Source organism: Erythrolamprus reginae, chromosome Z (assembly GCF_031021105.1).
Source record: "Erythrolamprus reginae isolate rEryReg1 chromosome Z, rEryReg1.hap1, whole genome shotgun sequence".
Classification (NCBI taxonomy): domain Eukaryota; kingdom Metazoa; phylum Chordata; class Lepidosauria; order Squamata; family Dipsadidae; genus Erythrolamprus; species Erythrolamprus reginae.
In genome coordinates, this window is record NC_091963.1 from 77,197,345 (window position 1) to 77,213,319 (window position 15,975).

Below are 15,975 nucleotides of genomic sequence, written 5' to 3' on the forward strand. Positions count from 1 at the left end.
GGGCACTGGGGAAATCACCCATAACCACAATATCTCCCTTTAGTGCCATTTGGGTAATTTCACCCACCATCTTGTTGTCATATTCCTCAGATTGCCCTGGAGGCCTATAGATCACCCCAATTCTAATGACAGAACCTTCTTTATTTTGCATGTAAATCCAGAGAGTCTCCAGATCTTGACATGTATTTTGAATTAGTGTTGTTTTTAGACTTTCTTTAACATAAATGGCTACTCCACCTCCCCTTCTCTCTATTCTATCCTTCCTATACAGTGTATATCCTGGTATGGATATTTCCCATTCATTAGAATCCTTAAACCATGTCTCAGTTATGGCAACCAGATCCAAATTATCTCTAGATATTATGGCCATTAACTCACAGAGCTTGTTGCTCAAGCTTCGAGCATTCGTGCATATTACCCGAACAACATTATTTTCATTATTAGTTTGCCCCTTATCATCCACAACTACATCTATTTTATTTGCAGCTCCCTTTTCATAAGCTTCCAAAAACTGATTTATCCTCATTGGTTGGGGACAGAAATCACCCACATCAGTTACATCTCTGTCCCCTTTACCTAGTTTAAATGCCTGTCCAAAAAAGTTCTGAATTCCTCACCGAGCACCTGGGTACCTCTGTATGATGGATGCAAACCATCCCTCTTAACCCTGCTGTTCTGTTCGGGTCGTATGCGACCCGAAGCCAAGTTTGAGTCCCTGTAAAAAATTTTCCCTGCATATCTGAAACTTGAAATTTCATGACTTTTCATCATTTCAGGGGTTCTCTCTATGAGAATTTTTTTTGGGGGGTGGAGGGCTTAGTTTTTGCTGGGCAAAAAAAGTTACAAATCTTCTGTTCCCGGGTCACCCTGACCCGGACCGAAAACTCTTCATTTGCAGTGCTTATGTTTGGTCTTTTTGAAAGCTTTTTTCACTTGGAAAGTAGTCTGAACATTTCTGCACACAATGATATGAAAATTGAAATGAAAAAAGTAAATCTTATTGGTTTATTTTGCGGATATAATGCACGCCCCCCCCCCGTTTTTGTGAAATTTTTTTCAATTTATGGATAGTTTTGCTTGCAAAATGCATTCTATTTTACTAAAGTTGGTGTGGGATTGGTAGCTTGAACATTTCTGAATATAAGAAAAATATAAAGGAACTGAAAAAAATGATTCTTATTGGTTTTTTAATATCAGAAATAAGGCCTACCCCCCCCCCCTCGGCTGCTTGCAACCATTTTCACTTTTTATTTTTTTATGCTCCAAATCCGAAATATTCTTTAAAATCTTAGGCATTCATTTACTCAATTTAACAATGCTGATCATCAAAAAATATTTTGGGGTGGTGGCTAATTGTTTTCTGGGCAAAAAAAAATCATAACTTCGAGTCTGTTTCTGTTCGTATATGACCGGACCAAAAATAATTTTTTTAGGTACTTGAATTTGATCTTTTTGAAAACTTTTTCAACTGGAAAACTAGTTTGAACATTTATGAACATAATGATATGAAAATTGAACTGGAAAAATTGAGACTTATATTTTTATTTTGATCAAAAAGCCCCTCCCCCCATCCTTTTTTAATTTCGTGTCAATTTCTATTTTTTAAGGCTACAAATCCCTAAGGAATTTTCCCCCAAAAGGTTTGATATACTAAATTGAACATTTCTGAATATAAGAAAAATATAAATGAACTGAAAAAAATGGTTCTTATTGGTTTATTTTTGCCACAAAAGGGCCACCCCCCACCCCCCGGCCTTGCTATGTGCCATTATTGTCACTGTTTATACATATTTGTCTAGAAATATTTGGAATATCCTTTTGAAAATCAACCACATTGTAGCCAGAGAACTAATTTTATGAAACAAATCCATTTTACTAAAAAAAAGTATGTAAGTTTGAAATTAACTGCATAATTTTTATATAAATTGAAATAATTGAACACGGGGGGAGGCATACATTTATGTGCAAAATAAACCAATATGCATCAATTTTTCCAGTTCAATTTTCATATCATTATGTTCAGAAATGTTCAAGCTACCAATCCCACACCAACTTTAGTAAAATAGAATGTATTTTGCTAGCAAAACTATCCATAAAGTGAAGACTATTTTAAAAAAACGGGGGGGGGGGGGCGTGCATTTCATCAACAAAATAAACCAATATGCATCAATTTTTCCAGTTCAATTTTCATATCATTATGTTCAGAAATGTTCAAGCTACCAATCCCATACCAACTTTAGTAAAATAGAATGTATTTTGCAGGCATAATTATCAATAAACCTAAAGAAAATTCACAAAAACGGGGGGGGGGGGAGGCATATTTATGTGCAAAATAAACCAATAAGGATTAATTTCTTCAGTTCAATTTTCATATCATTGTGTGCAGAAATGTTCAGACTACTTTCCAAGTGAAAAAAGTATTCAAATTGACCAAACATAAGCACTGCAAATGAAGAGTTTTCGGTCCGGGTCAGGGTGACCCGGGAACAGAAGATTTGTTACTTTTCTTAAACAGAACCGGAGGGTTAAACAACTCCCTATTAGACCACCTATTGACATCATGACTTACATAGCCAAAACCTTCAGCTTTACACCACTGCCTTAACCACACATTAAACTCTCTGATACACGTTGTTTTATCCTCTTGGCCACAAACCGGTAACACCTCTGGTTTTGATACCAGTATTGGGCAGCCTCTGGTCTCTGCGAACCTGTTTTGGCTTTTCACGGTTTTTTTGGCTGCCTAAATGCGATCGCAGACTTGTAGAGCCAGCGATCCAAAAGGGGAAACTCCAGTGCATCCGGAGAGGGCAGGAAAGCTCCCTGAGCAGCAGAGGAAATCTCCAGAGCCGACCGTGAAGAGATTGACCCACAAGCCAGTCCAGAGACAAGAAAAGGAAAGCTATAAGAAAGGGAAAGCAACTGAGATGTGGATTGGAGAAAGCTTCAGTGTAGACAGATCACTAGTGATCAATATTAGTGGGTTACAGGAAGAAAACCCTTCTGCTGCCGAGATTTGGCTGAGGGAGATCGTGCCTGGAGAGAAGTAAAAGCGGTGATTACATTGACGGGCTTAAAACAACAAAACAATTAAGAATTGGTGGAATAGACGGACAACAACCGGAGCAGAACGCAAGGGATTAATTTTGATACTGCTGCACTCTGCCAGAGACCAGAAAACGGCAGTTTTGTAAGACCAGAAAACGGCAGTTTTGTGAGATTAGAAGGGATATTGGCAGAGAAGAGACAGAGGGTTTTCTGGAAGGTGCAGAGGGTCAGTGGATATTGTGTGCATTGACTGACAGAATGGCTGAAACTGAATGAGAATCAGTGGTGAAACGGAGGACATTTTCTTTGTGATTTTTTAGAGAACTAATTTCTTAGGACTAATCACTGTACTTGGACTTGTAATTTGGATACTCAGGACTTCAAAATAATCGGGTAACATTGTGGTAAAAGGGAAAAGACCTGCTTCAAATTTATTTAACTTAGATATTAGATTGATACCAGACATTGAACTGACAGATCACTGAATTACTGATTGATTATTGAAACAGAAGTATTTTCTTTAAGCCGATTCAAATACTTTTCCCTGAGATATTGGACTCAGAAATAATCTTTGATCCACTGAATTAATTCAAACTTGTTCTATTTATGCAAATTTAAGCCATTTATCCTTAAGTATATTTTATTAAGGATCAGGAATAACTACTATTTATAATTATTCAATGATTAAATTATTATTATTTTCTGCTGATGTGCTGCCTTCTTCCTTTTTAATTTTTTTTTATTTTCTGCTTTTGATTTACTGCTTATGATTGTTGAATTCTAATTACAGACTTATCACCCATTATAATTCATTATTACCATAACTACAAATTATTGAAATAAATTATTGCATCAAGTACAGGGGTGAAAATATTTTAAACAATAACTAAAAACCGAAAAATTGAAAATTGAAGTACTGTAGTATTGAAATATTAATGATAAGGGAATTGAAAGATTACTGAATACTGTAGTGGTCAAGTACTTTAGAAAACCAAAAGTTAAAATAAGGTAACCCTTAAACTTGAAGAAATATAGCGAATGGTGATATTAGAAACCTTCTGGAACTTTCTTAAAATGTCAACCAACACTTCTGCTGCATCTGACAAATCCAGGAAGAAAACAGTAACTCTCCCATCAATACCTTAAAACCAGCGTACTAATGAACCGGTCTCCAATACTAAAACTCTAGGGGCTCAGAACGTATAGACACAATCGATTACATTGGCTTCCATTCAGGAGATGATGGTCAAAATGCAGGAGACTATTGACTATAACTACGAAGCATTAACAGGAAATATGGGAGTAATGAAAGAAGATATAAAAAAAGAATTGATGAACGAGTCGGCAGACTTGATGAAAGAATGGAATCTATCCAGGGGGTAATAGTAACTAACGAACAAAAAAAAAAAAAAACATTTTGAGCCAGTTAGAGCAATGAAAAAAACCTGCAAAGACAGGGCTTGGAAAACATTCTTAGCAGAGAGTAACAATGAAAGAGCTTGCAAGCATAAGAGCTGGGAGGATCGTTAGCATTAGTTAGGCCTGGGGATGGGTGGGAAGCTGCATTCAGAGTATAAGACGCACATGAATTTTCAGCCTCTTTTAGGGAGGAAAAAACTGCATCTTGTACTCCAAAAAATAAGATACTCCTACTACTTTAAATTTCATAATTAAAGTACTTGAATGTGTGGAATGAACAAAAATGACTTACAAATTGCAGGATAGAAATAGACCAGACTTTTAGACAGCCTGGGAAAAATGGTATGAATGGCTCAAACAAAATAAATATTTTAAAAACTTGAAAAAAGAACAGTCGACTCCTTGCCTTCCAACTTGAAACAAAGACAACTACAATTTAGTACGATGAAATGTGAATAAACTAGAGGCTAACTTATAAGACATTAGCCACTGGTGAATAATAGATAGAAAAATCAAATATTTATATGTGATTAAACTAAAGGACATTAATCAAATATTAAATGAAACAATATAGAATAAGAAATAAGATGTAAACAGATATAGAAACCGTAACATTAAGTCACAAACTGCAGAAGTCAACAGAATGGTTGACAGTTACATCCTTCATATTAACTGCAACATAGAGACTCAGAGAAAGGGGCATGCATATAAATATTAGTAAGGAAATTCTTATTACCATTATCATTAGATAAAGTATAATATAAGTTTTTATTAAAATATAAAGTAAAATATGAATAGATATACAAATATATTACTTGCTCTCTCTTCTAATTTTTGCTGCAATGTAACCTATATTTATATTTATGCAACTATATTTTTGTTTCCTTTCTTTTCTCTCTCCCCCCTTTTACTTTTCCCCTTTTTTCTTCTCCTCCCCCCTTATGTTTTCCTTTTTGATTTTTAATATTTATTTATTCGATTTTTATGCCGCCCTTCTTAGATTCAGGACAGCTTACAACATGTTAGCAATAGCACTTTTTAACAGAGCCAGCCTATTGCCCCCACAATCCGGGTCCTCATAGATAATCATGTATAATTAATAAAGAATATTTTTTTAAAAAAAGAAATATGGTAGAAAAAAAAATGGCACTAAAAATTAATCCATACTATATCATCATGTACTGGTTATTTGTTTAATAGCCAAATACACAAATGGAATCAACAAAATTCAGTACACTGTCATTTATCTGATTGTGTCATCAATTTTGTCTCCTAATGAGGAGTGTTTATCTTTCTGCTAATTTTCCACTTTTTATACAAATTTCAAAGGTACACTTTACAAAATAAAAATAACAATATAAAAATGCAAACCTTTTGAAGATGATTAAAAACTATTCCACTAAACTGATCACATATATAAAGGGATTTGTCATTCTCTTGTATTCTAAGGGCAGCTTCCTTATCAAGAATCTGAAGACATTCTTCTGACTGGAATTCTTTGATGGACTGCAAAATACATAAGCAGCAAATAACTCAATGCAAAAAGTATTCTCTTTATTTCCAAACCGTTTTCTCAAAAGCACTGCTATCCAATTTCTAGCAGCTCAAGAGTCAAACTAGATTTGTTCAGCATAATAAACATGAACAAGGCATGTTTTCTTTTCATTTTATATCCCTTTATTTTTATACTGACTCTAGACTATCCACATATCTAACATACCTTCTTCACCTTTTCCTCCCACAACAACAATCCTGTAAGGTGAGTTGGGCTGAGAATGAGTGATTGGCTCAAGATTACCCAGCTGGCTTTCATAGGCAAGGTAGGACTTGAACGATTGATCTCTTGCTTTCTAGCCTGATGCCCTAACCACTAGAATAAATTAGACTAACCAAGGTTTAATGTTATTACTCTAAAATTAACTTTAAATGTTGTTTCATATTAAGGAAAGTAGAAAAATTGTTTTCAAAAAATAGTTTTAAATGGGAACTATGTCACTGAAATATTTTTCCTATACTATGCAAAAGGCTGCGGGCTTTTAAAATTGATTGAAAAAGGTTTTCTCAATAAGGATAAATGCATTTTAGTCCTTGCTGTGAACCTGTTCATGATTATCTGTTACCAAGTTACTACCTTATGGTTTCTTTTTATGAAGAGGAATACAGTGATCCCCCGATCATTGCGAGGGTTCCGTTCCAGGACCCCCCGCAACAAGCGGGTTTTCGCGAAGTAGCGCTGTGGAAGTAAAAACACCATCTGCGCATGCGCAGATGGTGTTTTTACTTCCGCAGCGCTAGCGAGGAGCCGAAGATTGGGGGCGGCGCGGCTGTTTTAAAACGTCGCCGCCGGCATGGGGGGCTTCCTAGCAGCCCCCCAAACCCGGGTTGGGGGTCCGGGGGGTGCTGGCAAGCCCCCCATGCCGGCGGCGACATTTTAAAACAGCCGCGCCGCCCCCAATCTTCGGTTCCTCGCTAGCAGGCAGGCAGGCGGCGGACAAGCCGTTCGCTGGCGCTCGCTCTCGCCGCTTTCCAGCTGAGTCCTGAAGCGAATTCGCTTCAGGACTCAGCTGGGAAGCGGCGAGAATGAACGGCGTGGGCGGGCGAAGGGCGGGCGGCAGCGAGGAGTTTGCGTGGGTGGTGGGGAAACTCCTTGCTGATGCCCGCCGCTCGCTCTCCCGCCAGCAAGATGGGGAAGACCCAGGGAAGCCGCCCAGCAGCTGATCTGCCCGGCGCCATCTACGCATGCGTGCCCATAGAAAAAAGGGCACGCATGCGCAGATGGTGTTTTGACTTCCGGGTTGAAAAATCGCAAATTAGCCTGTTCGCAATGGTCGGGGACGCAATAACCGGGGGATCACTGTAATTGTACAATTTATATGAAGCTTTTCTATCATTGACATTGGCTGAGCAGAGCACGAATTCACTTTATCCAAAATTTCAAGAACACTCAGGCATATAACTTTATTTAACAAATACAGTAGTTAAAACCCAAACCATTCACTTTATACTTGTTCATGCAAAACTACTATTTTAATAAACAAATCTCATTTGATTCAATTCAGTTGTACTTAGGATAGACCCACTGAAATTAATGGGATAAAATTAGTCATAACTAAATGTCAAAATTCTTCCTAATTATTATGAAAGAAAAGAGAGATGTACTAAGAAATTCTTACTATAAAAAACATATGTAGTGACTAAAGTTAACTTACCAGACTGTTTTAAACATATTAAATAATCATACCTCAAGGGCTTGAAGAAAGTACCCTGAACTTTCCAGAGGTTTTATAAACTTCACAAAATAAGGCTCCTTGCTATCTTTCATTATTTAACTAATAAAGAAAAAAGAAAAGTCAATAAAAAACAGATCAATGAAACAATCATCTGTAAGGAATGATGTAGGAATAATTTAGGTGGTTTCACTGTCATATTTTTATAAATCAAGTAACAGTCAATACTATTAAAACACATTTCACTTGTAATACAGGTAATCCTTGACTTATTTCATTTAGTGATTCTTCAAAGTTGCAATGGCACTGAAAAAAGTGACATGATTGTTTTTCACACTTAGGAACGTAGCAGTTCACTTATAGTCAAAATTTAGATGCTTAACAATCAACTCATATGATTATGATGGTTGCAAATCATCACTTTTTGTGATCTTCTAATAAGCTAAGTAAATAAGGAAGCCAGATTGACTTAATAATCCTGTTACTAATTTTAACTGCAGGGATTCACTTAACAATTGTGACAAGAAAAGTCATAAAGGGAGGTAAAATTCACTCAATAACTTAATAACTTTTAGCAACAGACATTTTGGGTTCAATTGTTCATAAGTCAAGGACTACTGGTACTTGTACAGGCAAAAATCACAAATCTGATCAGTGATGATTGATACAATCCTCCAAAGCACTTGACAAAGTGACAAAATTAGTGGACCAGGGGAATGCTGTTGATGTGGTTTACTTGGACTCCAGTAAGGTTTTTGACTAAGTGAACCATAACTACTACTAAATAAAGTGGAAAAATGTGGGATGGATAGCAACATCACCAGATGGATTCAAAATTGGCTAACCAACCACACTCAATGTGTAGTGCTCAATAGAACTGCATCTATATGGAAGTATGTATGCAGTGGAGTACCCCAGGGCAGTTTTAGGCCCAGTACTCTACAACATCTTCATCAATGACTTGGACGAGGGGATAGATGGGGAACTTATCAAATTTGCAGATGACACCAAACAGGCAGGAATAGCCAACATTCCAGAAGATAGGTGCAAAATGCAGAAGGATCTTGACAAACTTCAACAATGGGCACTATTTAAAAAAATGAAATTCAATGGTGAAAAATGTAAGGTTCTACATTTAGGCAAGAAAAACAAAAGGCATAGGTACAGTATGCATCAGACCTGGGCAAGGGGCGGCCCACCGGGCCGCATCCGGCCCGCCCGTTGTCTGTGTACGGCCCGCCGCGAGCTTTAAAGAGAAAGGCAGAGAGAGGGCAAGGCAAGAGCTCCATTTTGGGCAGCACCACAGGAGTGTGTGTGTGTGTGTGTGTGTATCCTGTGGGGGAAAAGGGGCGGTCACTCCCATTGCTTGGGTGACAGCCCTGCCCAAACCGGAGCTCTTGCCTCGCCCTCCTTCGGCCTTTCTTTTTAAAGCTCGCACTCAGCCTCCCCCCCAGAAGCACATGGCCCCTCCCCAAAGAAAACGGCTCTTTGCCTGCCACTGCAGCCGCACCCCCCACCTGAAGAGAGCCTGTCTTTTCCCGCACCTCTCTCTGGTCCTGCAGCTTCCGGATTACGAGAGAAAGAAAAAGGGAGAGGAAAGAGAGAGAGAAACAGAAATTAAGGTGAGAGAAATGAGAGCAAAAAGGGAGGAGAAACAAATGAGAGAGAGAAGGGGGAGAGAGAAATACACAGAAACGAGAGAGATCTGGAGGGAAAAAATGAGTGGGAAAAGAGAAAGAAAGAAAAGGTAAAAAGAGGGAGAGAGAAGTGGGAAGGGAGGAGGGAAGGAAGGAAGGAGGGAAGGAAAAAGGAAAGGAGAAATGGAGGGAACAAGGAAGGAAGGAAGGAAAGAATGGAGGAGGAAGAATGAAATGAATGGAGGGACAGAGGAAGGATTTGGGGGGTGGGGTAATTTTTTTTAAATTTTTCTCTCAACATACATTCAATCAATACCTTCCATGAATAAAAGGCGGTATTTTGTTAGTAACTAATATCAATAATCAAAAGAGTTGATGATTATATTAGTCCGGCTCTCTAAAACCATCCCAATTTCTCAAACCATCCCAATGGCAAAATTAATTGCTCACCCCTGCTATACGTGGTACATTGCCCAACAGGAGTAACTGTGAGGGATCTTGGAGTCCTAATGGACCACTATTTAAATATGAGCCAGCAGTGTGCAGCAGCTGTCAAAAAAGCTAACACAGTTCTAGGCTGCATTAACCGAGAGAGAGAAGGAGTGGCCGGCTCTGCCATGGCGTCAATTCCCCGCCCCCTGGCAGACTTAATCGCTGTTTCTCTTCAAAACAGGAAGCTGTGGAAAGGAACCAGAAGGAGGTGAAAAGGTGACCAAGAGCGAGAGGACTTTTTGCGTGCATAGACGTGCACGAATGTTGGAATAGGGGTGCGGGTCTTTGCAGGTGACGCTCGCCCAAATGTTGAGTTTCTTAACCTTAAGGTTCTGTAGACTCAGGTATTCAAGGTCATGGTTGCCCCAAAGGTGCGTACTTTCTTTCTTTCCTTTCTCTCCCCTCCATTCCTTTCTCTCTCTCTCCTTCTTTCCTTCCTCTTTCCCCTCCCTCCCTTTCTCTCTCCTTCCTTCCTCTCTCTCCCCTCCCTCCCTCTCCTTCCTCCTTTTCTTCCTTTCTCTCTCCTTCTTTCCCTCCCTCTCTCTCCCCTCCCTTTCTCTTTCCTTCCTTCCTTTCCCCTCCCATCCTTCCTTCCTCTCTCCCCTCCCTCCCTCTCTCCTTCCTTCCTTCTTTCTTTTATAGCAATAGCATATATACAGTATTGGGTAGAACTGAGTTATTATATTGGTCCGGCCCTCTAAAACCATCCCAATTTCTCATGCCACCCCATGGCAAAATTAATTGCCCACCCCTGATTTAGACTTATATACTGCTTCACCATGCTTTACAGTCCTCTCTAAGCAGTTTACAGAGAGTAAGCATATTGCCCCCAACAATCTGGGTCCTAATTTTACCCACATTGGAAGAATGGAAGGCTGAGTCAACCTTGAGCCTACTGAGATTCGATCTGCCAAACTGCTAGCAGCCGGTGATCAGCAGAAGTAGCTTGCAGTACTGCAATCTAACCATTGCGCCCCTGAATGCTACAACATTTTTAAGTTTTAAGATGTTGGATAACCATCTGTCTGAAGTAGTGTAGGGTTTCCTGCCTAAGCACAAGGGTAGGACTAGAAGACCTCCAAGGTCCCTTCCAACTCTGTTGTTTTATTAAAGGGATGGCTCCCAACCTTTTTAGAATCAGGGACTAGTTCTGTGATAGAGGTTTTTCCACAAACTGGAAGAGGTGTAATTTTGCCTGTTGCTTGCATCCCATGAATGGGGTTTTACATGTTTGCACAATCCAGTTTCTTGGCATTCCGTGGCCTGATGCCACCCCACAGATGGCGGTTGGGGAACCCTGCTCTACAAACCATTTAGACCAGGGGTGTCAAACTCAATTTCATTGAAGGCTGCATCAGGATTGTGTTTGACTTCAGGGGGCAGAGTTGTCCTGGCTAGGGTGGGCATGGGCACCGCGACATCACTCATGTCAGGAGCACTTGTGGGGGTTTGAAAATCAGCAAAAACAAGCTCCCAAGCTCATTTTCAACTTTGATGGTCTCCTGCAATTATCTGCCAGTGAAAACGAAGGTCAGGAGGATCTGTGTGCGGTGCTCTCGAGTTCCATTTTCGCTGGGAGAGGTACCATGCCACGTGGGCCAGAGCCAAGCACTCCCCGGGCCAGATCCAACCCCCAAAGCTTTGAGTTTGATATCTCTGATTTAGATTAATGTCAACTATCTGTAAAATAATTATTACTTGGGTAAATTTGAAACAATTTCTCAAATCAATCTACAGAGTTGCTGCTGTAGAAGCAAAGACAAGAAGAGAGCACTACAAATGGGACCTCAATTTTCTATATTAAAGGTGGATAGAAATCTAAAAAAGATTAAAATAAATGGTTCTTCTTCTACTTCTTGTGCTGTATTCCTTTTCCCAGTTCAGGAAAACTAAAGCCTATATCTTTTCTAAAGAGCTACAGACGCAAATACATTTGATAAAATCTACATACAAACATAAAATCTTAAGGGAAATGTCTAATTAAAAAACAACTGATTGTAGTATCCTTTTTTATATGTTTAATGCTCGTAAGGATAAAATGATTCAGAGTACAGAAGGAAAGTCAAGGGGTTTTTTGCACATCATTATAATCTGGCTCAAGGATTCTCAAACCTTCCTATACTGTATTAATCCTTTCCCTCTCCAACTAAGTAATGGAAATAAATAAACAAACAAAAATCTGCAATGATTGGCAAAGGATTTTTTACATGTGGCTATTCCTACAGGTTTAGACATTGTAAAAAACTTGCTGAATTGTGTGTGGTTCATGCAGGACCTTTCCTTCTGTTTATCATGCAAAATATTGGAAAGAGAGATAACATGATAATACAATAGCATGGATTTAAAATTTATATTTTTCAACTGCTCTAGATGTAAATCCGTCTTAGAAATGGAAGAAGTCTCAGAAAAGAGAATCGGATCAGACAGGTAAGAAGATCTTCCTTGTCACACTTCAGAAGTTCTGAGCAACTCGCTTTTCTGTCATCCCTGCTCTAATTTGGGCCTTCCAGATGTATGGAACTACACACACATATAGCCCAGCATTCCCACTTAACAGTTGAAAATTCATGAAGGTTGGGGGTGACGTTGGAAGATATAGTTTCACACGCTTAAAAGGCTCAAGATAAAGTCGCCTTAAATGCTTTAGTACCCGAGTCAGATCGCGATTTGACTTGAGACAGAAAAATCTATCCCTAATCTGGGACATGAGCAACATCTGTATTCTCCCGCCACAATCTCAGAAACTGCACTGGAAATCTACAGAACTGATCTACAGAAAAGGAGGAGACGGAAAAGAACAGGAAATTTAGAGGAGACAGGAGCGGTGCGAGACAAAATTCGTATGGCTCTTCCCCCGACCCCATCCTTCCCCCACATACACACACAAATATCGGCCTTCCACACAGTTACCTTCCTCGCAGTCTACCGAAGAACAATCTTCTGGAAGATGGCGGAAAAGACCAGGATGTCAAACCACGCGTGCGCGAACAGCAACTAAACCTTTCGCCATCTTGATTACGTAAGTCATATGACGAAGAATTAAACCAAAGTACTGTATCCTTAAAGGTGCAACAGAAACGGTTGGAAAAGGGCGGGGAAGCTTCCGGGAGTTTGTGGCTCCTTTAAGACTTAAGAGGCGGGAATTAGTTTATACGATTTAAGCAATTTCCCGTGACTTTTTGCAGTTTATTTTGATGAAATATTTGTTAAAGGGCAGTAATCATTGTGTAAGAAAGTAATCATATCTACAGCTAAGGAAACAGTACTTTCCTATGTAACCCCGTGTAAGCCTACTGAATTAACTGCAAAAAACCTGTACAAATATTAGACAACTGTTTTAGTGCAACGTCCATTAATTGAAATTGGCATTGATTGAAAAGCCGTTTTAAAGTTATACTTTGGTTAGAAAATCGGTTGAAGATCTTACCTATTTTATTTGAATTGTAGCATCCTGTGTAACTTACTACTTCACTTTAACCTTATTTTATGCGCACCATTGTGCCTGCCGTCCATGTCTTACTCTCTTATTGTCCATATTTGCCTATACCTGCTTCGCTTTTGTTCAGTTTTAAATCAATACCTGCTATCTTCTACATGTTTTGACAAAATGAATAAAAATAAATAAACTTTAATTGTAATATCCCAAATAAATTTAATTGTAACATCCTGAACGGCCCTATTACACACACATAGACGTACACAAACAATTGATGAAGTGCATACAATTGTAGAAAGTTAACGCCTACCCCTCTCCCAGAAGATTAAAATATTGTAGGAAATATTAAAAGGGCAGAATACTATATTTCCCTGGACTAGAATAGGAGAAGCATGTTTTTAAAGACAAAGCAGCTGTCTGCTCCCCACTTCAGTTCCAGGGTGATGGGATTAAGACCTTCACTTTCAGGACATGATAGTATTAGCCTTCATTCATGATCCAAACCAGACAAAGCCATTAAGCTGTAATTGCCCAAAGCCCTTCATTACATCAGCCAGCAAGAGTTAACCAAGCCTGGGATTCAACGACCTACAAAATTACCCTTGCATGGCCCCATGTGAGTCTTGACAATCAGAATACATTTCGCGAGACCCAAGAGTGGTTATAAATCAATCTCTCTGTATTTCTCTCTCATATTATATTCTTATGTTATGAAAATTATCTATGTAGTCTTATTTTCTGCTTTTATGTTGTGGGAAACACACACACACCCTGAAATATTTTGAGAACTATTTTTAAGAGGCAGAATATTATATTTCTCTAAATGAGAAATGGAGAAACATGTTTTTCAAGGCAGAAAATAGCCCCCAAATCTTTCTTAAGTGCTGGCATCTACTGTAGTCTATTAAGAGATAAAAAGTTTATTGAAAGAAGAAGCCAACTATCTAGATAGCACTATTCAAAAGCAAAGCACATACTGCAGGCAGAAATCCAAGACATGATATTTCAAAACTGCTTGCAGCAAAGTTTAACAGCTACCAAAACTAGAAGCAGCCCCTCATGAAAGATCCATCACAGGTCAAAAGCAATTAGCCACAATAGGAATTGCCCAACACCCTTTCAGAACACAAGCCCCTTCATTGAGCAGTCCAAACTTGAAAATCACAGAAATAATAAACAATAAGTCAGATTTTGATCTGATTAGCTCAGACAAACACCTAGGATTTGCTTTTCCTCTTCTGCCTATAGAGCCAGCTATGACTCCTACATAACCCCTATATGACCCCATAGGAATCAGACAACAGCCAATATAATATTAAAGGACATGTTCTTCAACAGGAACAGGAAATTCAAATACAAAGTCCAAAGAAGGTATAACTCCCCCTCAATTTCATTTTTTCAGCTTCCGAGAATCATATCTGGTTCTGCTTCATCAAAAAACCACCTTTCTAACCAGCCTCCATGTTTCCAGTGTCTTTCTCCCAACTTGGAACTGATCCAGATCATAGTTCCCTCTAAGCTGAGCAGTGAGCAATCGCTCACTTAAAAATCATCAACTCAGAGTTTTCCAAACCTGCCCAGAAGCCGAGAGGGAAAGAGTGAGAGGGAAGGAGAGAGAGAGGAAGAGAGAGAAACAGATACAAAAAAGAGAGGAAGGAAAAGAAAAAGAAAAAGAATGGGAGTAAGGAAGAGAGAAAGAAAATCAAAATCTAGTTTGAAACTAGCTCAACTATTTAAGTGGCATTTTGATATTGATAGAGTTGCCCTATTATGAGCTCACTGTTATAGACACACAGTACAGTATTTTATTTTGAAATTCTCTGAGGCAAAACAGGGTGGGTTTTTTGTTTGTTTGTTTGTTTGTTTATTTATTATTTCTGTGCCGCCCAGTCCCGAATGGACTGCCGCTCAGACACTATACTTTTCTGCCCACCCCCCCAAAAAATTAGAGGGAACACTGATCCAGATGGATATTTTTTCCAATATTTATTTAATTCAATTTAATTGGATTTGTATGCCGCCCCTCTCCAAGGACTCGGGGTGGCTCACATATTGTATTGTATTGTATTTTTGGCAAATATTGTATTTATTAAAGCAATTGGAGAAGGAGAAGGAGAAGAAGAAGAAGAAGAAAGGGAGGAGGAGGAGGAGGAGATATCCATCTGGGTTCAGTGGCGAGTGAGATATATTTTTCCCCTCTCTTGGGCTTTGAACTTGCTTCCTTGTTCCTGTGATAGACATGTATTCTGATTGATCGTCATTCTCCCATGGGGCCTTGTGGGGGCAACTTTGTAGGTTGTCTTGAATACCAGGCTTGGTTGAATCCCACTTGGTGATGTAATCTTCCCAGGTGCCATGTGAGGAGATGGGTAGAGGGCTAATCTTATTATGTCCTTAGGGCAAAGGTCTTTCATATTTTAGATAAGATGACCTAGGCTTTTGTCTTGTAGATAGCATGAATGGTCCAGGCTTTCTGGGGCTATTAATATAGGTGGGAGGAAGAGGGGCGTGGTCAGCGCCACGGCGAGACAGCTTCTCCTTCCCGCTTGTGGGGGGATGCTGAATCCCCTCTGTTTGGAGGTGCTGATTCCTGTGAGATCAGCCTGGAACCTCCCTGGAGGGGAGGTGAAAAGGGGGTCTTTTTCTCCTGTTGACTGGCAGTGGGTGAAACGACCTTGATTGCCATAGCTGTGGCGACAACGCGCTGGGAAGATAG

General features: G+C 39.3%; 1 protein-coding gene across 9 annotated transcripts in view; it reads right to left on the bottom strand.

The window, feature by feature from the left end:
• Positions 1–12,807, bottom strand: part of TOPBP1 (DNA topoisomerase II binding protein 1) — a 217,414-nt gene extending 204,607 nt beyond the window's left edge. For 8 of the 9 annotated variants that reach the window (XM_070730152.1, XM_070730148.1, XM_070730150.1 and 5 more), the window contains exons 1-3: positions 12,734–12,807; positions 7,709–7,796; positions 5,839–5,973 (exon numbers count right to left, since the gene is read on the bottom strand). In XM_070730152.1, the coding sequence (XP_070586253.1) occupies positions 5,839–5,973; positions 7,709–7,789 (216 nt within the window). In that variant the 5' untranslated portion in view covers positions 7,790–7,796; positions 12,734–12,807. Of the gene's footprint in view, positions 1–5,838; positions 5,974–7,676; positions 7,797–12,733 lie in introns of all 9 variants that reach the window. The other variant, XM_070730151.1, reaches the window with a different exon arrangement.
• Positions 12,808–15,975: the final 3,168 nt, after the last annotated feature.